Raw genomic sequence first — 24,637 nt, 5'->3', positions numbered from 1 at the left:
ATATTTCAGTAACATTGACTCGTCTGTAACGCAGAGCAGAACTGTGGACCAGTGGTATGGCATCTGTAATCAGGTGTTCCTAATCCAAATGAAAACTGGAAAACATACCATCACCTCTGTCCTCGACGTGACAGACTGTTCACAGAATTCAGGTAGGAGCTGTGAAACAGTGGTGTGGCAGATTGCAGTAGCATTTTTCCCTAACCTTGAGTGAAAATTGTATACAAACCAGTATCCATATTACAATAGATACTCCTATTTCTACATATGCGTATCTGCTGAAACACAAGTATTTTCTATCCAGTTCTTTTGTTATTTCTCCCCTGCAATGCAGTGCATCTAGATACTGTGGCCCAACCTGGGCAATCTAGTTGTTATGGCAAAAGACACAGAAGTGACAGTGACTTCTTCACTGTGAACAGGTTGGTGAGACACAGTAAACTGCTTAATGGACACTGAATCTTAACACAGAGCTGCTTAGGAATTCTTACAACTTAATCAGTAAACTCGTAGAGAATTTGTACGTGTTTACGTGTTGACATGGTGTTGGTTTAGTTACTTGATGGTTCCTTCTTGCCCTACATACAGCAATGTCCGTGTGTAGATTAGCAGAAGATTGTGAAGAATATGGCCCCTATGAAAACTCTTAACATCTTTGAAATGTTCATGTGCCACAAGGTGTTGAAAACCTGACGTTGCCCGTAAAATACACCTTAAAAAATTGGGGGTGGGGCGTGAAGCAGTCCCCATTTTATTCTTTCTAGAAGATTGTGCCAAGTCAAGTCAGAACTCCAGTTCATTTTTCAAAATAGTGTTTTAATGGATTTTGTCTTCGGAGCTTTTCTGATTCATCAGTTTACCAAAAAAGCACAGTCTCTTTCCTCCCACTGGTAGTTAACATGATCTTATCTCAGTGTATTTAAGGTGATGGGTTACTGAAGTGTGCTCTCACTACAAAGTGCTTGTGAACATAAATCTGTCAATAAATATAAGATGTCTCAGCATGTGTTTCATAATCTTGCTTTTTAAGATTGTCTCACAGCTTGCTGGGTGCTCAGTTGTATTTATAGTCACTTGATAATTTCAAAATGGAGACTGTGTTGCTTTCTTGAGCAGCCTTGGAGATAACACCATAGTTTTCAGCCCTTTCTTTTTGGAGGCCCTTTGGACTTGACTACTGGCTGAAACCTTAGACTTGATGCAGCAGTATACAGTGGTGGTACGTCTCAGTACAGATGCTGTTTCCTTTTATTTCAGTCAACCCTTTTCTTTCCTCTTGTGTGTGTGTGCTAAGTATTTGCCTTAGATTTTTTTGGTTTGTTTCTCTGTTCTCTCCCTATTTGCACACTATATATTTTCTTTTCTGTGGATGCATACCATCAAAAAGGTACCCACTATATAAAGTTGCTGGTTCCTATGAGTTTGAGGTTTTATAGAGATAGAGATAGTGCTTTGACAATTGAGTAATACATTGCGGAGAGAGGTAGCCTATTATAGTAAATAGGTGAGTTAGCTAGAAGACAGGAATGGACTGTTGTATTTTCAGGTATCTTGTATTGCCTTGGAAAGTTCACTTCACTGAGTCTCTTCATTCTCATTTGTATGGGGAGGCCAAGCTTTCTTACGTCCATGTGAGCCTTGAGTTTGACTGAGTCTCCTAGTTCATTCTCCTTTATGGACAGGGATAAGAGGAGGAGGCCAAGACCAGAAGCTTCTATCTCCTGAACACTTCAGATTTGGTACTCTGGCTTATGAATGATTACTGTCTTTTTAGAAACTTCTGGCTTTTAAGCACCTTAATTTTCTTTCTTCCTCTTTTTCAGTTATATATCTGTCATTGTATAATAGAATAATTTGGTTTAGAGTATAGAATTCAGAGTTTAGCTTTGTAGTGGTAAATAAGGTTAAATTTTATTTTTTTTTTCTGATATGGTCTGATAATTTCCTATTGATATCATTGGGGAGACTCTAGAAGAAGACCTTGTATGCAGGTGATGTAATAGCTGGAAGTGCCATGTAATAGTTTATCATAATACATATGGGAATTAGAGAAATTATCTGTTAGGTTGTATTTCTTTTGATAAAGATTCCTTCTACTAGATACTCACATCTTTTTCACAACTTCTGTTAAATTTATGTGGCTGTTACAGGTGTTCCCACAGGAAACTATTTGAATCTATTGTGATGTGAAGAATTTTCTAGGTTTTTAGGCTATGATTTTTATCTTGATGTTATATTGTGAAGCATATCAGTGTTTCCTCATGAACTTCAAGTTCTTTTCCTTGCTTTTTGAAAATATGGCAGACACTGATGCTCTTTTAGCTCTTGCTTAACTGAGCTGTAAATATTTAATTATTTTAATCTTGAAGTTCTTTATGTGTTATCAGTTTTTGAGGGTCTGCATGCAGGAATGTTTCATGCAACCTAGTAAATACTCTTAGTCTATAGGAAACACTGTTTTTTTCTGAACACAATGTCATTTTTTTAGCTATGCTGTCATATAAAAATGTTTCCCGGTTTTTGCTTTTTTTCTCCTCTGCTATTCCCAGACTTTCTATATGAAAAACTCACATTTTTTGTGTGCTGTCGTCTTGTTGGCCTCACAATGTCGTAACAGTTTCTCATGACTGCTCTTATTGTTAAAAATGTTTCTTACATTTAACTTCAGGTTCTTTAATCTGAAAAGTCTTTAACTTTTATCTTACTGATTGACATCTATCTTGAGTAAAATTAAAATATGCAGAAATCTGAATGCTTTGTTCAAAACGCTTAAGTGAGTATGATTAAGTTGTAAGGAGTAGCCCATCAAGTAAAATCTTATGACTGCATACAAAGCTGTCTGAATTAAAAAACCAGAAACTCAACTTTCATTTGCAATAGCTGTGTTCTGATTTTCATTAAATAAATTATGTTTTACTCTTGTTTAAACTCAAGATTAATTTCTATGGTTACAGCAGATATAAATCTCTAGATTGCTTCTAAAAGGGATTGTTTATTCAGAACAGGACTGACAGTCTCTCCTTAAGAGAACCTATTACTTAATTTTATTTTTCTAAGTTTAAATGCTTAAAAATATTTGTAATGATACCCCAAAGGCATCATAAAAATGTAAAAATAATTATATTCTAAAATTACCAAAATTACAGGAAATGGACATTTAAAAAATCTTACTGAGATTCGTGGCTGAGAAAAAGTGAGAAAGGAAAAGTGCCTTTACTTTACAACTTAATTCTTGTTAGGAGTTTTTGCTTTCAGTGATTAAAAATATACTTTGGAATTGGCAGCATTACTCAGATGCGAAAGAATAGCATTGATTTCCCTTTTAATAACAGCTAAAGCTTACTGCTCCCAAATTCTGAAAGCACTTTCTCGGGAGAAATTTCTACATGACTATCTACATGGATTTTTTCAAGTAGAAATTATTCTCAGCCATGATTGGAGGGGACACCAGTTTTTTCACAGGCCAAATCAGTTGGCAGATAACCCTAGGTAGATCAAAACCAACACGAACAGCATGTTGTGGTAAACAAATGCAGGGGTCCAGAGACACTTTTTCATGCCACATCATATGTTACCTTGGGAAGCGAATGGTTATTTGGTAAACTTACTAGAAATATGAAAGATCAATGTACTGTAGGGGAAGGATTTTTCTCAGACGTTACGGCTGGACTTTGGTAATATCAGAAGATTCTGGAGTGGGGACAAGGTAAGGTGCTTTTGTTCTCAGTGATGCTTTTAGGCCAGCTTATGCTCTGATGAACTTCTAGCCCTTCCTGTAGTAGTTGAGAACCTGATGTGCTTTGCCTTGATTCCATTCTGTAAGACACTTAGGTTCCTTACAAAGGGGCAGGGTGGGGGGAATGAGATAATATTAGCAAACTGGATTTCAGACTCTGTTAGTATCCGTGTCTGGTCCAAGAGTTATTAAAGGGATTATAATTTTTTTTTGCTACTGTTGTTTTCCTCACCTCAGTTTAGCCAAAATTTTTGCTGTTATAAGGAATAATGGAGAAGAGTTATTCTTCTCGGGGGTGGAGGAAGGAACTTTTTGTTTTGTTATGCTTCCTAGGTGCTGTAATAGAAAAATAGTAGCTTGCTCAGAAAATGCAGCAAAGCAGTCTGTTTGAAGTGGGTTGGAATGGAAGAGGTCCATGTGTCCGATCAAGAAACTCTGTCTAGATTTACCTAAGATGTGAATAGCCTCTATCAGTGCATCATTCTGGATTAGATTTAAGGACTTAGAGTGACCAGAGCCCAGCAAGTTCCTAAGATGTAGGGCAAATGATCCAGGTCTTGGGGTTTCCTGTTAAATGAGGAGGAGGAGAAAAAAAAAAGGTGGGGTGGGGGCTTTGTCTTAATTTTTCTGCCAAAACCATAAAGCACTTGGATGAAAATCTTAATGTGTTCAGATTTAACTTCGTTCCAGTATATTTATTTATTTGCTTGTGTGCCTGATCTGTATGTGTTCCTTAGATAAGGAATCATAAATTTCTCATTTTCAGCTGGGTGTTTTCTTGGTCCAGTTTAGTGTTTTAGTGAAGGAGAAACTTATTTGGCGTAAATGCTAGAGCAACCACTAAAGTAATGTTTCATCTACATAATTCAAATGAAGGTGTTGAAAGATAATGACACGATTTTTGCGCTAAGAACACTGTTACACCAATGACGAAAGTCCAGAAAAAATAGACACGGAAGCAGAATGATGCTTGTCCCCATGAATCATATTTGACAGAGCATTAGGATTTTGAGACAGTGCTGTGCCAGTTCATGCTGCATCATGTATAGGTGTATTAGTATAAATACACTGAAACGTAGAACTCTGAATGAGAAAGGCTTGGCAGAGGAATGAGGGACTGCCGCGTCCAGGCCGGCTGCGGCTTCAGCAGAAAGCTCGTCAGCACAGCTGGTGCCCCGTGATGGCTTCTGCTGAAGCAGATTCGATGTAGTCCCAGAGTAAAGCACACGTAACTCTCTCTGAATTGCACTGCAAACACTTGGATTCTGAATTTCATACTGATGGTCAGATAAAGTAACCTTTTGTTACTGTATATCTGTTAAATGAGACTGGAAATCTATACTGTAAAGCATCTATGAGTCAAGAAAACATAGTGCTAAATGAGTTCAGACTATGAGAATGAGGGACAAACAAAATACGTCTTACAGAAAGACACAAGCAAGGTTGAATGCAGTCACCAAAAGGCTGTAAATGGAGCGTTTTGAACAGCAATAGTAAAGGCCAATTACTGCAAATACGTATTTTGGCCAATTTACTTTTATCTCTCAACCAAAACATTCCCCACAATTGTTGTGGGTTTTGTACTTTAGACAGTGAGGTTTTGGATGACTGTGTGAAAGTATAAACGTTAAAGAAAGTTATGATTAGAGTTGGACAATAAACAAGAAAAAGGGAAATAGTAAGTTTTATTAAAATCAGATGTTGCTTGCTTTTTTTTTTTTTGTTCAAAGTATTTGTTGCCACAGAGAATAAATGAAGACTGGTTACTAAAAACATTTAGCGTGACATTACATTGTAGAAAGCCTACTGTTAATTTTTTCTGGGGGTCACTTCATGTTGTTGTTGACTCCACATACTATTTTCAGAGTATTTAGCTGTGCTTCTGTATGTGCAGGTATCAAACCAGTGTGTTCCCCCAAGATCTAAGAAAATAGTGACAAAATTAACGCAAATACCTTCATCTTAAATTCTACGTGTATTGCAGTTTTCTGGTTCAGAATTGAAATTCAGTGTTTATAAGTAAATGTCCTGTAAAGACAGATTTTTTTAAAAAAATATTTATAAATGCTTGAAATACAAAGCATTAAAATGATTTTAAGAATATACAATATGCTTTAGGATGATTTCAATCTTAAAAAAAACCCCTTACATAGCTTCAGAGTAATTTTTCTGTACAGTTGGAGTTTGTTATCAGTACCATACACATTTTTAAAAAATACAACAACCCCACACCCAAATAACACCCCAGTAAACCTTCATCCAGTGATATTACTGAGTAGTTTCAGTCTTCACTGTGGTCAGTGGGGAACTGGAGCTTTCGAGCTCTTAGGTTTTACATTTGCTTTACTTCTATCAGATTGTGTCACAAAATTCCAAAAATAATCTCTTCATCATGCAGTTGACCAAATCTTATACCAGCTGTGGATTATTTTTAAGGAAAGCATGGTAAGATGAAATGTGAAGCTTTTAGGCTGATAGTGAGTTATTTACAACCAAATTTTCCACTTAGTGTAATAAACAGTGAATAAAAAATGAAAACAACCAAGTGCAGATCTAAAGTGCACTTTAGAGGCTATTTCCAATGTGAACTGACAGTAGCAAAAATCAATGAGACACAGTTTTTAAGCCATTGGTAGTATTTACAAATATATGCTAATTAAAACCCAAAAAGTATTTAATTTAAAGGCAAATTATTTTTTTCTTTATGGTGCAAGACAGTGATTTTTTTACTGTTTCCTTTCTGCCAGTTTGATATTAAGTAACAGGAAACATTTTCTGCTCCAGACCAGTTAGGAAATCACTTTTGCTTCTTAATGAAGTTTAGAGGTTTCTTAATTGGTTTCCTAATGATCACCAAATACTGCCAGTGGTATTCTGCAAACAGGTTTATCTTCCAATATCCCATAATGGCTAATGCAAATTTTTGCAGTGATTCCTTAAAATTTTACTTTGGTTTTAGAAAAAAATATCATTTTTTTAAATTAGAAAAATACAGATAATATTACACATTTTATTTTTAAAATCTTTTGCAAGTTTTGAACTATCTTTATCCTGAAGAGTCAAAATGCCTCAGTCTTAATTTTCATGGCTTTTAATTCAATTGAATCAATTTTTAAATTCTCCCATTTTATTAATACAACACCTCCATTCTTAGTTATATTAATTCCTTTGCTCTGAATGCAAGACTACTAATAAATTGCAATTAAAATGCTTCCTTGCCCGTTGCTGCTGCTGTAACATACATGCTGATGTAAAGCAGAAACTGAACAAAGTCACAATTTTCCTGAGATTAGAGGTAGCCAGGCTGGCTGTCTCCTGGACTCCTGCTACCCGCTTCCAGTGTCAGGCCACCCCCACGCCACAGTTTAGATATTATTTGCTCCTTTGGGTCTCAGATTACAAGAGCAATTGATCTGTGTGACCTATTTTAGAAACTTTCACGTTTGCTGGGGAAACCTAAACCAAATGTATGCCCTCAAGAGACAAATCAGCTGAAAACTGGACAGTTGACGTTTGGAGGCAGCCACAGCGCCTCTGCAATGAATTCTGGTAGGACAGCACCACCTCATGGCCTACTAAGAAGTCACCATCCACACCCTTCTAAATAACACTTTTCACACTGTTAAATTCAGAGCCGAAGCTCCAGCTCTGAATTTAATCTTTGGTTTAACTTAGTTGGTTTGATCTTTGTTGCTCATCACTGTATTGGAGAATTATAAAATTTTGTCTTCAGAAGGTTCCAGTTTCTGAATTGTAGAATCTGGGTAAGAGTATTTTAAAGACCAAAACCTTGTCTGTTCTTAGGCAACATCCTTCAGGAGTCTGCGCAAATTCAATGGGCTGACAGTGTTTAAAATATAACCTAGAAGGGAGCTGTGTGGGACCTGGCCTTTCATGCGTTGTGTTTTTAAAAGTTCATAATCTTATGTAATCAAAGGTAGTTTGTAGTGGGAAACCTGTCCATAGGAGCTATTTCTGCATCAAAACTTTTCTAACTAGTGTTTCCAAACTGTAATAGTTCGGGTAAGAGCCCAAGCTCTTGGTTTTAAAATTTATTTAATATAAATCAAGGTTTTGTTTATAGTATTTATTGTTTGAGTTTTCTTTCAGATTTCTCAAAACGCTTGCCTTCATTACATGCATTAACTGTGGAAAATTTCCTCTTTTATTTTTTTTTAAATAGTTTAGACATTGGAAACTTTTTTTTGTAATAATAACAAGTTTATGTCCTTACACCAATTACTGTACCTCCTCATAGTATTGAGACCGTATTTTTTTGGTCAGAAACATGCAGTCCCTGTACATCACCTAATGTCTTAGTGAAATTCTTAATTTCTTCTGAAATAGGCAGTGGAAATGTTTGGGTTGCCTGTTTGGAATCAAAAATATGCTAGGTGTCTAGATATTAATATTATAACAATCTTAAACTTTCTGCTGTTTGCAGAGGGGGTTGTAGAATGTAGTTATCTTTGTGTATATGTAGATGGAATCTATTTAGGGAAGATACTTGTAGATGAGGCTTTTTGGACATACTGAAAAATCAAATGTAAAACTTTTTTCTTTTTTTTTAATTTTATGGTTAATAAGACACTTCCATCAGCCGTGCTTGTCAGTGCTGCCGAATCAACAGTAAATGCCATGTCTCTTAAAACTTTTGCAAGAGCCTTTCTGTGATGTTTTGGTTTTAAGTATTTTTAAAGTGTCCTTTAAAGTACATTTTCTAAAAATTGAGAGTGACTATGTAGTGCAAAGTGTAACAGTCAATTTTATAAGGTAGTATACTTATTGTTCGGGTAGAAGAGTAAACTTGGTAAAATGCTACATTTGTTCAATGAAAATGATTATTCAGCACTGTGGAGTTCTCTCTACAATATGTCACGGGAACCTACTCCAATCGTTTTAATCGTAAACAATGCTGCTGCTTCTTGCAGTGGGTTAAACGTATGCAAATTGGAACCTACTGTTTCATGAGTGATCAATTCTTTGTTGGGAGTGGAGAGAAATGCTGTATGTATTGCTAAGATACTGAAGAAAACGTAGTGTCTTCATTCAGAAGTATATGCATCTTTTGAAGGTGCTGCTTTGGAGGGAATGCTTTCCTGTTTCTCTTCTTATTTAAAAATATAGCCTGCTCCAAAATCCTAAGAAAAATTTTTAAATAGAGGAACATCTACCATTTCTAGTGAAGGCCCCAAGTATAAATAGAGCTGTGCATGCCACCTGTGGTAGCAGATGGCAGCCATTCACAGCTTCCTTTTATGTTGGACCTGCATTATATGCAATATTTGCTTTTATGTTTTAATAAGAGTTGTTTAAAAAAATCTACAGTGGCAAAAAAACCCAAATACATGCATTAAAGAGGTAGTCTACATTGAAGAAACTTCGTGAAGTGCAAACTGGAACCTAAAGTAACTCAAAAAAACTTAGATTACAGCCTTTAATGTGAATTTATAGTTTTTTACTTGTGTGATGCTGACACTTTTGTTGCCACCCAGTGGAAAACTGCTGCAGCTTCACTTAAGAGAATAAATTGCTTTTTCATGATCAGAGCTACACTTGGCAATTTTAAAATAACATCTGGAGTCTCTAGCTTCATTACCTGAGCTTAGGAGGTTATCATGTCAAGTTTCTTAAGTTGTAACTAAATATACCTCCTTTCATGGCAGACGCATCTTATAGGAAGTTCCCTACTGGTGCTATCCAGCTTCTGCTCTCTCTTGTGCTGATACAGGTATTTGTGGAGCTGAAATGAAAGCAACTGATTTTTATATTTGTTCTTAAGCATTATTAACCCCTATTTCCAGAAGAGTAATGTGAAAAATAAAAAAGTCATTTCAGTGTTCTGGTGTGTGGCATTGACCCTCAAGGGAGTGCCAGTGGGAAAGGGAAGAGAAGAGGAAGAGCCTGGAGTTTCCTAAGTAGTTTTCATCATCAGAAAGAATGTAACTTTCTGTATTCTGGTAGTGAACAGAAGCTTGAGAACATGCCATTAGTATAATGATATAACATATGTTGGCAATATTGGGAGGAAGGTTATTTTTTTTCCCATGATTCTCATAAACATGTCAGTTATATCAGGAAATTCAGTAGTGTTCTTCCCCATAAGGTACATTAAGACTAAATGTAGTGCAAGAGTGTTGTAACTGCGAAGGGCATTTCTCTAAGCCTTCTTATCCCATCAGGGGGAAAAAAAAAAAAAAAAAAAAAGGGAAAGAATTTCATCATTTCAGGGTTGAAAGAGAGGCTTATTTCTCAACTCCAGACTTTCAGAGAAGAAAGCTGATTTCCAGAGGCAGGAGAATGGGGACCATGACAAGAGGCCAATACTCAGATGTGTTTGTGCTTCATCTTCAAATTGCTCTCATCTATCCTTTTGACAACTGTCTCAACTGGTAGTATAATTGTTTTGAAAACAGGCATATACAGTAAATAGGAAGTTGCAGTTTGATGGATGGGTAAACGGAGTGGAACAAATAGATATGCTGAAATGCAAGTAGGTTTTAAAGTTATTCTAGGTCTGCTTGAAAGACTAATTAGAAAAGATACAAAAAAATTAGCTCAGAGGCAGTAAAAAGCAGTGGGGAGAGAGAAACTGACTGACCAATAAAACTGTTGCAGAAGGGAAGGCTTTGTATAGATAAAGTCAGGTTTGGGAAAATTCACAAGTTAACTAATGGTATTAAAAATCCCCAACGTTAAAATATGCTTTAGCTATGTAAATAAAAAGAGGATTAGCAAAAAAGTGGTTTTGTCATGCAGCTGGAGTGTAGATTAGGAATAGTTTAGGCATGGTCTCCAGGCTAAATTAATAAGCAAAAAGTCATGGACCAGCAGGGTAAAAGCAAGGTACATACTGGGAACCAGAGCTTGGAATTGGAAATTTGTACAAAGTCTTAGAACTGTAATGCAGTCATATTGTGATTTTCAGATAGTCTGTGGGTTGAGTTCAGACACAGCAGATTTGGGAAAGCTCAGGTTCTGAAGGCAGCTGTTTTTAATGAAAATGCATTGAATTGAAGATGGTACCATTTGATCAGAGGGAAGCAAATGTATTGACTATAATTAAGTCAGCAGAGGGAAACTAATAGTGACATCAGCAATGTTTCTGTGTTGAAAAAAGTGTTGGGCTGAAGATTGCTTAATAGTGAAATTACTTTTTGCATTCCCCAAAATAAGCACAATACTAAACAAGATGAGTTTTCAAATTAATTCCAGGGTAAGATGGATTGGTAAAATTTACTAATGAGGGGATACTGAGAGGCAGAAGGAGGAGCATGATACGTTACAGCAAGTGCTGAATGACTCTGGGGTCTGGAAGTTGTGGAGAGAATAAAGAAATTAAGCAGAAGAATGGGTATTTAGAACCAAACCAAAGAGTAAGCTTGAAACTAACCAATGAAAATGGTGGAAGAAAAGATATTTCCAGCTGAGTTACAAAGTAACTAGCACCAGCGAATACCCTTCTAGTCATCTGCATTGGAAAAGGATGGATGTAAACTGGAGCAACTGCAAAGTTATGGGTTAGGCAACTTCAGAACTATCTTGTGAGAAGAAACTAAAAGCTTGGGGTCATTTTTTTGGGGCTACAGAAGTTAGAGAGAGATAGGGTTATTGATGGAAAACTGAAACACATGCAGGGAAGCAGAGCTGTAAAGGGAAAGAACTACTTTGAAGCAAGAACAGATGGCTAAAAGTTGTTAATCAGTAAACCTGGCAATTTGATGGTTCTTACTCATAATAAGAGCAGTAGGATTATAATAAAACCATGCATTTGGAATAGGGAGATGCTTTATTGCCTTTAGGCTGGAACATAATAACTTTGCAGAGTATGTGGTGTGCCTCTGATAACCTCAGAATAATAGCAGGTTGATGACCCTAGAGATATCTTCGAGATTTATATTTGTATGATCAGGGATATCTCGTGTCTGCAGAAGCTTAAGCATTGTACCAAAAAAAAATATTTTAAAAATAAAATTCACATTCTTTTTAATGCTATTGAGACCTAATTAAAAAAAATGTTTAATTTTGTTGATATGGTAATGACAAATTGAATTTGAAGCTATGCCAGTAGTACATGGTAAGAAAAGGCAAAAGAGAAATAGCAGTAGTGCAGGATTGCAGAAGATGCTGTTAGAATTTGAGGGGAAAGTAGGACAAGAAGTCTCACTTCTGATGCAAATCTTGGGAACTAAGAGCTTGATGCGAGTATGGGCATAATGGTGTCATTCTAAATTCATGAACATAGCTTTACAAATGAAGGAGAGGCAAAGTGGGGTCACTGCAATTCAAATACATGATGACAATTTTAGCCTAAATAGAATGCTCTTTGTGACTAGATGAATTAATTACTGTAAGACAGTGTTCTTGCTTGTCATTCTGATTCTTTCTGCTTGTTAATCACTCCTAAATTGTAGCTATTGCAGTAATATTAAGATTTATTACTTATAAAATTTTGCTAATCTATTTTCTAGTTTAGTGTTTGTTGACAAATTAATGTAGATGTTTTCAAATGAGTTTCTTATTTTACATTGCTACTCTTTGTCCTCTGTAGTACTTTCTTTCTGCTTATTAAGTGTTATTGTTCTACTGAAACACTGTATGACTGTTTTAAATGTTTTGCTTTCATAGTCAAGCTTGATTTACCTATTCAGCAAATCTCATGACATACCCAATCTGAGCTGAGAAAGAGATCACTATACAAAAAATAAGTTCCAGTGGTCATGAGAAGGAACATCTGTAGAATAGTTTAGCTTACCCTTTGTGCCTCATTGATCCTGTAGAGATTTCAGTGTTTCCCTTCTTACTGCATATGATGGTGCTAACGTACTTTAGGAAACTTGGTATATATTGGTGGTACTAACAGAACTCTGTTTGCTATGAATGGGATGAAATTTCCCTTGCTGTTAATCACATGGAAAACTTGAAACATGAAAACTGGGAAAATTCTTATCCAGTACAATGAATTGTAGTAAAATGAAAGAGCAAATAACAATAAGGAAATTTATTTGCACAAGGAAACACTTATTTTCAGTTGTACAGATCACTGCAGTCTTACTAAGTACGTTTTTTTCCCCTTCCCTCTTATTTTTTTCTAAGAGATGCTGATCTTTTGAAAAAAATAATTGGGGGAATTAATCTTCTATTTATCCAAAGTATTCTGTGTTCTTTCTCTGTGGTTTTTTTGTTTGTTTAATTACAAGGAACATTTGCATGAAAATAGGATTTTAAGACTTGAACAGCTTCTGATGCTTTTTCCCAGATACATGGAGTAAACCATTTGCTGTATTTGTAAACTAAAACAACTGTTGTTTTGTAAAATTCCATGCATGCATTTTTACACTGAATTATTAATCAATACTTCACAATATGCTTTAGAAAGGTTCTCCCTCCCTCCCCCTTGAAAATATATACCAGTAATGTACATAATTCTCCCCCTTCCTCCTCCCTCCCATCATGTCTCCTTCAAGACCTGCTAAGGAAGTCATATTGGTAATCATCTTATTTCTGTGGCCAGTTAAACTAGATTTCTGCAGTTCTTCTAGTCTCTGAAATAAGCAGCGTCTTATGCTACATCAGATCTTTTAGATCAGACTAACGTTTGCAAAAGTTCTTTCAGATTTTCAGGAGTTTTTTCATCTTTTTCAAAGGATCTTTGTAAAGACTTTTCATAAGGAAAGTCAAGTGGATTTATAGTAAAATGTATGTAATGTGAAGTAGAAATCTAGAAATAGAAATTTGGTAGGGATGTATGCTGTGGCAAAACTTACTAATGATTATCAGATGATAGAGGTACTACTTTAGTTTGGGCACAAACTGATCATTCTGTTATGGCAAAAATAGAAAAGAGAGGGATAGCATCTTGCTCTACAAGTTCTGATAACTGAACTTGAGTATTTGTTTCAGTAAAATGTTTTAAACTTTCTTGCATGATCTTCTAAAATGAATTAATTTTCTAAAGTGTACATTAGGTTCTGGATTTCCAGTTTAGATAATGTTTTGTGTTGTTATTATCATGTTTAATATTTTTAATGTTTGATATTGTAGTTATATTTAGTGTTTAGTTTATGCTTTTTGGATAGAAGATGTATTTTTACTACTTTTGTCTGAATTGTACCTTCATACAGCAGATCTTTTTAGCTTATTTTTATGTATTGACTGCTTGCAAGAAGTGAAAATTGTGATACAAAAGAGCAAATTTTATAATGCTAATTACAGAATAAATAATTTTACAAATTCATGTTTCAAGTGTGTAATACTGAACTTTAAACTTAAAAGTAATCAGTTATCAGACTGAAGTTTAATTATGATTTCTATTCTTTTAGATTTCTCATATTGGAAAGCTGAAAGATTTTCTTCTGCAACACAGAAAGGACTACATTAATGCTTACAGGTAAGTGTGCATTGTGTTTAAATAGATTTATTTATTTTCAGATTTAGAAAGTGAACTGATTAAAATTTTATAGGTATAATGACTAATAATAAAACATAGATTGCTTATTAATTGGCTTACTGTAAGCTACTTAAGATGAAGAATAGTGCTGTCACAAGAAAATGGTCCTACACAAAAGGAGACTCAGAATTTGAAGATTTCTGGCTCTTAGGTGTGCGTTCTGAAACAAAACAACCTGCCAGTCTTGAGTCCAGCACCTTTTAAGGACCTGCAGAGTAGGTGTCTGAACTGGTTCCTGAGACAGCAGGATAATAGTTTCAATGATCCAGGTTTTCCCTTTCACTCTGTGACATAAAACCTACCTGTTAACAGTAAGTATACAGTCAGTAGCATCAGTAGGTCCTAGAGGAGAATGATGCAAACTTCAGGTTCTGGAGTGTGAGCTGCAGACATGAAAAGTGTGAAGGACACCTTTGAGAACATGTTGCCAGGGGACAGCAGCACAGGACTTGCTTTTCTGTGACAGAAACTGTAGGCTTCAGTCCTGGTAGCTGTTATTGTATGGAGAAAGTTTTGATTTTCTTCAGCCATTAAGAAACATTCAAAACTGCTGTATCCGCTTACTTGCGGATAGCTTTAGTAGTAGGATTTTTAGAAGATTAAAACAAGTTTACAGGTTGGTGTTTGAAAGGAAAAATAAGAGTATCTTATGATCTGCAGATTTAACTTTCTTAACAAATTATTAGAGTTATTCTAAGATCTAAATATTACTGCAACTTGTATTTTGGTGGACTGAGTACAAACAATCATACTATTTGAGAAATGGAAAACTTGCTTTTTAATGAAGCTCTTGTTACGTGCAAACTTAGTAGTCGTATTAGAGGTTGCACAGTATTTAATTCCAGAAGTAGAAAATACTTCATAGGAAACTAACTTTTTAGCTAATTAACCATTTAACTAACTTTGCTGTTGTAAACAGAAGTTTAACAGTTCCAGTTTATTTCATATTGTAGGAATGGTTTTGTGACACACTTAACGACTGCTATAAATATTTATTTGAAAAAAATAGATATCCTGTCTGCACAGTGCAGACCCCACAACATCTAACTAATCATTCCTTTTCTTCCTTCTCAGTCTATAGGTGTATCTAAGATAAATGAACAGTGCAAAATAATGTACATAGTGAGTGCTGTCTTTCAGGGAAGTATATTTGTGTGGGGAAATGTGCTCCCCAAAACTGCCTGGCCTTCGTCACACTGTCATTTGAAACAGGTTGATCTGCCACCCTGGTTATGCATAGGGAAAGAGATGTTCTCCAGGGTTTTGGGATGCCATTTTATTTTGAGATTGGTGGTTCAAAACCAAAACTTTTAAAATTCCAACCAGGTGAAAAATTGGAAGAATGCACAGTGTGTACAATAGAGACTGAAACCCAATTGGTATGCATTAAAGAACTGGGATACAATCTCTATAAAGATGCAAAGCATCCACTTTAAAGAGCATGTCAGCAAGTTGTTCTTGATGTGATAAAGGTGGATCACAGTGGCAACAACTAAATGTCTTTTTCTCACACTCATCTGAGAAGCACACAACCCACTTTTTTTGAGGGGCTAGGCGAGTGAGGTATATTCAAATGAAACTGTGCAGGTAAGCTTTCCCTTTTAAAGGATCTTCTGAAACCTCACGATTTCCTGTGTTGTATTTCTGCAGTCCCTCAACATAACTGCAGGACTGCATGGGGTGAGTCCTCCCTGTCTGCATTCCAATTCTGCCACAGCCCTGCCTAAAGCTAAGCAGTTGCTATGACCAAGGTAGAGAAAATGCAGTCTAAAGTCATCTTGGTTGAAGACGCTGAGTCCCAAGTCAATTTAATGCCTTTCTGCAAAAGGCCTCAGAGATACCAAACAGGAGTGTTATCCAGACAGATATCCACCCAGGAGAAGACAATAGGAACAGATGAGCCATCTGCTCTTCCTTAGGCTCGGTCAATATTGGAGGAACAGCCTTTCTGAGAAACAACTTCTAGGCCTGGAAGGGTCTGTCACAGTACTAGCAGTACTGTCTAATCAGTGATGTCAAAATGCGTCCCGAAGTAAGTTGTCAGAAGACTTCTGGCACCTTTTTTTTGTCTCCTTGAGATTTTAAAAGCAGCATTTTGTTTCAAAAATGAAACAACAAAATCAAAAGATTTTGGCATGTAAGGCCGTGAGAGCTATTCACAGTCAGTGCCAGTGAAAATGAAGCTCGAGGGTGTCGATGTCAATTCTGTGTGGAAGGTGTACGAGGAGCTGCTTTTCCAAGCAGGAGCAGTGTTACACCTACGTGTTGGGCCTAGCTCTGCTTTTCAGTTCCTGTTGGAATAGGTCATGAACACCACTAGGTGGAGCCACCAATTTAATACTGAAATAACTGTGTTTGCTGTGTGAAAACTTCAGGGGACTGCACAGGCTGAGAAACTGCAAATAATTTCAGTAAGAGCAAATAGTCAGTAGCGGTTAAATTTTGGGTACTATTTGTGTGCATAAAATTGAAGTGATAAGTGGAGTAAAAATTTGTCCAAACTATTTTGGTTTCTGAAAGTTTTTAATGTTCTTTTTGTAAAGTCTATTTTAAGCACTTACCATGGTAATCTCGGTGATTTTTCACCACCCTACACCTCAGTTATTAACAAAGGAGAGGAAAAAAAATATAAATTTCTTTTATTAAACAGTAAAATAATACTCCAGATCTCTCATGTGACTGCAGATGATCCTGTTGTTAAATTTAAAATAGATAGTACTGTCAAATTCCATACTAGATTGCTTTTACTGGCCTACTTTGTGGGTGCAAAGAGGATCATAGCATCTATGTTGTCAGTCTTACAGCCTTAGCAAATGCCTCACTCATTGAAGACAGCAGTTTTAATAACTTTTCAATAGTTAAGCTATGGGGAAATTTTTTAAACAATTTAATACAAAAAGGCTGTACTAGAATTTATGTAGGACGTTTAATTTTGTTCATTAAATTTGACTGCTCTGTATTTTGTTAATCCTGCTATTTGTTTTTCTAACTATAGCACCATGTGTTGGTAAGACTCAGCTTTTGAGTTATCAAGTTGAATTATTGTATGCCTTTTAAAACTTCTTCATAGTGTGCTACATACAGGCTCTTGATTGCTTCTTTGACCTTACTTTTGCAGACTATAAATTCTTTAATAATAGAATTTTTATTTTTAGCATGCATAAAATACCCTGCTACAGAGGGTATGTCTTTAATTCATTTTTAGAGGAAGATTTTTAGCAATGAGTAACGACAACTAGAGGAAGAGTTAATTGGAACAAAGGCCCTGACCCATTTTATCAAACTTTAAATATTTGACCGAAATACCTAAATTGAGTCCAAAAAGCTCAAGAATTAGTAATTGCTTATTTACCTTCTTTCTTCTTGATTTGACTGTCAGCTCTAAAATATGTGAATGGCAAAACATATGAAACTAGTGATGCAGCAATCTAAGCCTGCTGACTTACAGGCCATTGCACCTTCATTCGGTCCTGTTTATCAGGATTCATTTGCTTTCTCACACCAATTTTCGGTTTTCTGTGATAAGGAACTTTTCTGGTTTGTCTTCTTGCCTGTTTTATTCTGTCTACCATGATTCTCTCCTCTGGATAGAACTTCTGAGAGCTTCAGAGATGTGCTATCATCTTCCACTGACAGCATGAGTTGTGATGGAAAGAAACACGAAACCAACCTGTTAGAAGACTGATTTAGAGGGACACATCTAGAAGCTCCTTATTCAGACTTCTTTCCAAATGTATGGTTGTTTCTTTTCATTTGGCTTCAAAATTGGGGGTTGTACTGGCAATAATAGTGACAACTTGGGCTTTCTCTGTGACACACATTTTAAGGAAAAGCAATAAACAATGAAAACTTGAATGACTAGCAAAGACATGTTGTTATTGGTTACACCTACTAAGGGAAGGACCATTAACTTTATACGCATTATTGCTTTTATTTAACATTAAAGCCTTGTCTTAAAGAAAAGCAACTTAATTTTAATTATATTCTTGCTGGCTTTGTATACACATTTCAAACCTAATGAAGGCCTTTGGGTGTCATACTTATGATCAGTGAACACAGTCAGTGGCAGGGTACTTTATAAGAAACATGTAGCTAAATCATGGGACCCTGCATCATCACTGTCCCTGTTGATAGTAGCCCTCTGAGCTGTTGTTAACTGCAGTCTCTCTCCAAGAATCTTTGGAGAGAAGTAAAACTCAACAGTCAAGAAATGCTTTAGGGCATCTCAGAGCATTTGAAAATGAATTAGTTTTTATTGCAAAATGCTCTGACAATACTGTAAAACAGCAACAGTAAACAGTATTTGGATATTTGTTCATATCTGGTTTATGTTTATCTCAAGGACTTCTTCACCAACTTGTTCAAGTAGGCTTATTAAGCTTCATAATGGTGTTTAGAAAGCATATATGGGGTGTAGTCCTTCAGGCAATGTGTAAGAAAAATAACCAAGGACTTCTTAGAACTGATGAACTTGAAGATAAGCTTACTAGATAATTACAAAAGTAATCTTCAATTGATGAATCAATATGGTAAACACCAGACATTTATATATTAGGAAATTATCCCTGCTAAATTATCACCTTTAAGGACTTTCCTAGCAATGTTGCATTTGGCTAACTAACTTTAGTGAGTTAGTGATGAATAATACCTTAAAAAAATAAAAAAAGGCAAAAGAAAAATATAAAGTCTGTTCCTGACTCTATATAAAGTCTGAATATCAGATTCTTCTCTCGTAAGTGATATGCTAAGACTTTATTGACTTTACTGGAATAATTTCTTATATGTTGGCATAGAAGAAGAATGGATAGTACTTTTCCTTTTTTCAGTTCTGTAGATACTTACCTGTGAGGGTAGGTGGCTATTTCTTTTGTCTGCCTTTGGCCATAAACTGTTTCCAGCAGAACAAGTTGGTCACTCTTCCTGGAAAGAAGGCAAAGACTCTTGATTCCTGAAGATGTAACAAGATGTGGGTGCTTTTTTTATTTTTACTTATTAAGCAGACTATGATCATTCCTTTCAGATGAGAATTGTTACTTACCTTCCCATTTTTAGTGTATGACTGCTACACATTCTATATATTCTTCTTCTTAGTCAGTTTGCTATAATGCATTCCTGCATTGCTTTCTGCACTGCACTGTGTGAGATCCTATCTTCAGTCTTTGGTAAATTGTCTGTTGTTTCGTCTGTGAACAGCTTCTGCCTTTGCCTTTCATCATTGGTTCCTTCATGTTTTTGTTTATTGAACCACCAAGGTAGTTTGTACGTTTCTGTTAAATGAAGTTCAAGGAACTAGCTGTAGTGCCCTGACACTTGGGGATTTAAAATGGTCCTCTTGGGATTCCTCCACAGCCTCTAGTTTCTCTGAAGGATCTTTCAAGGTTTAGAAAGTTTAAAGACCAGTAGTTATTCCTACTGCTTTAAGCAGACATTGGAAAGGAATTGAGAGAATTCTAGATTTTGACCACAGAACACTTCATACTTAAAAGGAAAATCTTTGAAAGACCTTTCCCTTTCCATCTGGGGTTATTAGACATGTAATTTATTGTCTTTTGCAACTGCAGAGATACTTGTGTAGTTCATCAGTGTAGTGTAGATTGGTTCTGAGTAGAAATAATGTTTTTTCCCCAGGAAATGCTGGATGGGTGGCTTCTGTGTTCATTACATGTTTCTGTGGTCCTTCTGTGCTGTTAAGTGTTTATAAACATTTCATATATTGTTTATTGCAAATTATATATTTAGGAAAAAAATGTAACAAATTATCTTTCTGTCTTAAAAAAGAATGTTGATGCCCAGTAGTTATGCCTCTTGCCCTAGCATTTGTCTACCTAGTAAAGCTGATGTGAGGTAGCAGTAAATCAGTTATGTTTGTCACCTAATAGAAAATCATTGAATGATTGCCCCATCTTTTGTGGAGTGTTCCTTTGGCTTAACCAATAAAAGAAAAGAAGTAGCCATTAAAGGACTCTAAAAAGTGTCTTGCCGGGTCCCATACAATGCCGGAATGCTTTCTTGCCTTGACTTAATTGCTTTTTTACAAGAAGCAAGGCTTTCTTTGTTGTACTAAGAGAGTAAAACATGTAGATGGTCTGTAAGGACTTTCTTCATGGAGGAGTGTGTAGTATTTTCTTGTTCTCCAGGGAATTCTTTTCAAATTATTTCTCTTCTTTTTTGATTATACTAAGTTCATATATCACTTTTTAGAAATACTAGTTCTTCATAGTAGCATTCTGGAATTTCTCAGCAATATTTTACAGAACAAAATACTAATTCAGGTATGCCTGTACTGCCTGTTCTAGTAGCTGAAGCTTCTCCACAGACTTAAAAAAAATCTGTTTAAATATTTTGTGGAATGTTCTGTCATTTGAGTAGACAAGTTGTTACCTTGGATTTGTCAGACAGCATTTGGATGGAAAAAGGCAGTAAATAAAAACACACAAAACATAATAAAACATGTTTAAATCTTGTTGTTAAATAAGAAGTAAAATAATTTAAATCATACTAGATGCCCAAGGGGAAGAAGTTTTAAAATGTCTGCTGTGTTTACAACTAAGATTATGCATACATGTACATACATGCATATACCTACACACTTGTGTGTGTGAGCGTTTATGTATATATTTGTAAGGCAGTATCTGCAGGTGGTAAGTTGGGCACATCTCTGCTAAAACAGTACATATCAGTCTTTTAGAACTGATTTATTTCAGCTTATTGCTTCTCTCTCTTTTGTAATACGTTGTTGGAGGCAAATGAAGTTTGTCTGCTTGATCTGCTATCTTTTATTGAATCAGTAAGCAGAAAATATTTTGTACACCAGCAGAAAGAGTTACTAATTCCAAAACCTGATGTAACACCTTCATCAGCTCTGGTTCCTTGTGCTTTGCCAGCAAAACAGGATCTTAGAAATGATAGGCTGGAAGGAGCATGGTTGACACATTAGAAAATAGAATGACTAGGTCATTCTCCCACTGTGTTTTGCTTGCTTTTAAATATTTTTTTTCAGTGGAGATCCCTCTTCTTTTTCCCGTTTCCTTATCTTTATCCTGTTTCCCTATACTAGAATATTATTTTTTTTTTTTTACACTAACTTACTTCGGTAACGCCTCAGTCTCTTCTAGAATCAACAATTACAGTATCTTTGGTTTCTCACAGGTGTTCTCTTCAACCTTTGATTGTACTTTTTCCTCTCCTTCAGACACTGTCCCAGTTGCTTGTTGCAGTGAGGTGCTGAAACGAAACAAAAACTCCAGCTGAGGCCTTGCCCAAAGCCAAGGATAGCAGAAAGATCACCTTAAATTTGTAATGGATTATGCTACTGCGTTTATGCATCCCATTGTAATGATGACTTTTTATGCAATAACATGTTGTTATGTTTGGGTTATGACCTAATTATGATCCCAGATGACTTTCTGGAGAACTAGTCCCTCATCAGTTGTTCCTCATTCTCTGTGGGTTCAGATAATTGTTCCTGCTGCAACAAAGAGCCTCTGACCGTGCCTTATTCAAATTCTTCATGTCATTTCTCCAAGTTGGCAGTATTGTTTTGATTTGAAGTCTAGTTCTCTTGATACAGTTTTAAACTGCTTAGCTTTTATGCCTTTGCAAATTTAGTGAGTTTATACTCCATTCTAGTGTCTGAGTTGTTAGTGAAGTTATTAGTGTCAGATTCACAACAAACTCCCAGGAACACAACTCTGTGTGTCCTTCTGTTTTGATATATAACTACTCCGAGTCCAGCTATTCAGTTTCACATCTGTATGGTGCTTGTTTCTTTTAATGCATTTATTCACTGGTAGCTTCTGAGAATGTCATGTGAGATGGTAACAAAAGCCACGCTATAGAGAAGGTATATAGCAATGATAGCTTTTCATCCATCCATAAGACCTGTTAACTGCATCCCAGAAATAAATTATACTGCATATGACTTATTCTTGATACATCTGATAATACTGGTTTTGTTGTTTCCTAAGCACTTAAAAATTGTTTGATTATTTGTTCCTATATTTTCCTAGGCCGAGTGGTCTGTAAGTCCTCTGCTTTTTTTTCCTCTTTAAACGTATTTTTTAAAGATAGTTGCTACACTTGACCTTTCCCATCAACCTAGGACTTGCTTATTCTCCCCTAGTTCTGGGCAGTGAGGATGCAACCTTTTATTTGATGCATTACTTGTTTTATTCCCAGGCCTCTTCTCTTTCTGCATGCTATAGGGATGTACATACACCCTGGGCTTTTTTGAAGGTCAGTTAGTTCCCTTCAGGAGCACACCTTTGGCTTACAAACAGGAGGGATATATACTTCATCAAGTTTACCTTCAGCATTACCCCAGGAGGCACTGCACCTTGAGGTACACTCATGCCATAACCTTGTTCGCCTAGCACTCTTTCTCATACACTATTCACTCAGCATGCTGTTATTAATATATCTTCTGACACTTGTTATTATTGATGAAAATATCAACAAATAATTATGATTTATTTTTTTTGTTAATGGCAGAGGTAGTAAATTGGGCCCTGATGATTTAGCAGCAGTAAGCTAAAGGGAATAGTAACTGCAGCTTAGAAGTGATCTTTGTGATGAAACTTAACGCAGGGGAGGAAAAAAGGCAATAAACACCTAGAATTTATTCGTACTCTGTGTATAATTCTATTTCTTTACTTAATAACAAGCCAACACCACATTCTTGGGAGTTTCTCATAGTAATATTTGCAGAGCAGGCTCTTGTTATCATTGACATCCCTTGCCAGTTGTGTCTCATGCTGCGCTTGACCCTTTCCTGATTGTGCCCCTCCATGCTGTGTTCCTTTAGATTTGTCAGTAGCAATCAGACCTAATTTGCACTTTCTGTATTCTGCTCTTTGTGTTTCAGCTTAGTGATGAGCTTAGAGGTCATGAAGTAGCTAAGATGATCTCTTACTGTATTGCCTATTCTTCCCTTTCACCAAGGGCAGAATTGCAAATTATCATAGTGTAATTTTTATATCAAAACAACTAGTTCACCTGAATTATTTTCTGTTCCTTTTTAGGTTTCCCTTTTCTATGCAATTTACCCTACTAATTTTTCTAGATGACTGAAGTCTGCCTACTTCTTACTCTTCATCCATGTTCTTAAAAGTCACAAATAACCCAAGTTGCCTTCCAGCCCAAGTTTCTCATGAAGCTTTCTCCTATTGATTAGGACAGTTTCCCCCCTTCTCCCTTCTTTATCTGCATGCATTAGCCAGTGTGTGTCTTGGCTAATTCTTCTGACCGCTTCTGAAAAACCTGGTTTGTTTGACCTTTCTTGATTTAGTAATGTATCAGTCCATTGCCGTGATACTGCCGCTCTATTTCAAGCAGGTATTTGTATCTCTGACATACAGGACACAGCTGGGGTTTTTTGTGTAGTTGGGTTTTGTTCAGTTTTTTCTGTGTTTGTTTTTCCTTGGCCTGTTCTTTTTAGATGAATGGCTCTTTTTTTTTTTTTTTTTTTTTGTAAGGCTAAAGGATGGTGATTACATGAATTTTTTTGTTATAATCTCCATGTGCAGATTTACTGGGCAGTGCAACAGGGACTTCAGTATCCTGTTAGTACTAGTTGAATGCCACGTGTTTTGACATAATGGGATGTGATTGTATGACTTCATTCTTGCCTTCCCAAGGAAACTGGGTTTCAAGTATCCTTGCCTCCCAGTGGCTTGACCAGCTCTTGTTCAGAAGTGCTGGTCCAAACACTATGTAAGATGTAAACAGTTATAAAAGGAAAAGTATTTTATTTCTTGTTTACTGGATTAAGCAGCATTTTGTGACCTTTGAAGCTGTGAAACTCCTATTTAAGAATTCGATCTACCATATTTTTGTATTGGCAACTATGAAAAGCAACTGAGCAACTTGTTTCCCAATGTTGTTGCAGTTATCTTCAGTGTGTCACTATATTACTACTAGTTACACTGTTAGTAAAAAATAAAGCATGTTTGAGGCAGTTTTTGTATATGTATTTCTAATTCTGATTTAAAAGGAAATTCTTGTTTGCATTTTGTAATCTTTATTTTGCCCTGTAATGTTAAAAAGTGCATGGAAAGCATAGAACTCTGCAAATACCACAAAGCTGGATAGGGTACAAGAACATAGACATATAAAGACAAGAACTTTATACTGTTCAGTAGCAGCCCAGCCAGAACTTATTATTGTAATCTGAAATAGAGTGGAGATTTTTTTGCTTCATCAGGGGGCCATCATGAAACTGTTACTCCACCCTCATTTTCCATCTGAATCTCTGTGTGTTAACATGCTCAAGTAACTCTCTAGGCAGGGCTCGCTGAACAATGTTACGCATTATCCCATACCAGATGATCTTAATCTTTCTGTCAGGGCCTGTGTGGAGATGGATGTAGGAATGGATTTTCTGGCTTTACACATGCTGAGAACTTGTTTATGCCACAGACTAATAATAAAAAAGCCCCATCTATTTAAGCTGT

The 24,637-nt window shown here is 36.0% G+C and overlaps 1 protein-coding gene across 1 annotated transcript in view; it reads left to right on the top strand.

Annotated features, from left to right (window-relative positions):
- STX18 (syntaxin 18) overlaps positions 1-24,637 on the top strand; it is a 70,538-nt gene that overhangs the window by 22,130 nt on the left and 23,771 nt on the right. The window contains exon 2 of the mRNA XM_056337632.1: positions 14,059-14,126. Within this exon, the coding sequence (XP_056193607.1) occupies positions 14,059-14,126 (68 nt within the window). The remainder of the gene's footprint in view (positions 1-14,058; positions 14,127-24,637) is intronic.

The sequence above is a fragment of the Falco biarmicus genome, chromosome 1, assembly GCF_023638135.1.
Source record: "Falco biarmicus isolate bFalBia1 chromosome 1, bFalBia1.pri, whole genome shotgun sequence".
NCBI classification, from domain to species: Eukaryota; Metazoa; Chordata; class Aves; order Falconiformes; family Falconidae; genus Falco; species Falco biarmicus.
Note: the sequence above shows the minus strand (reverse complement) of the source record. Positions and strands in the feature narration are given on the sequence as shown.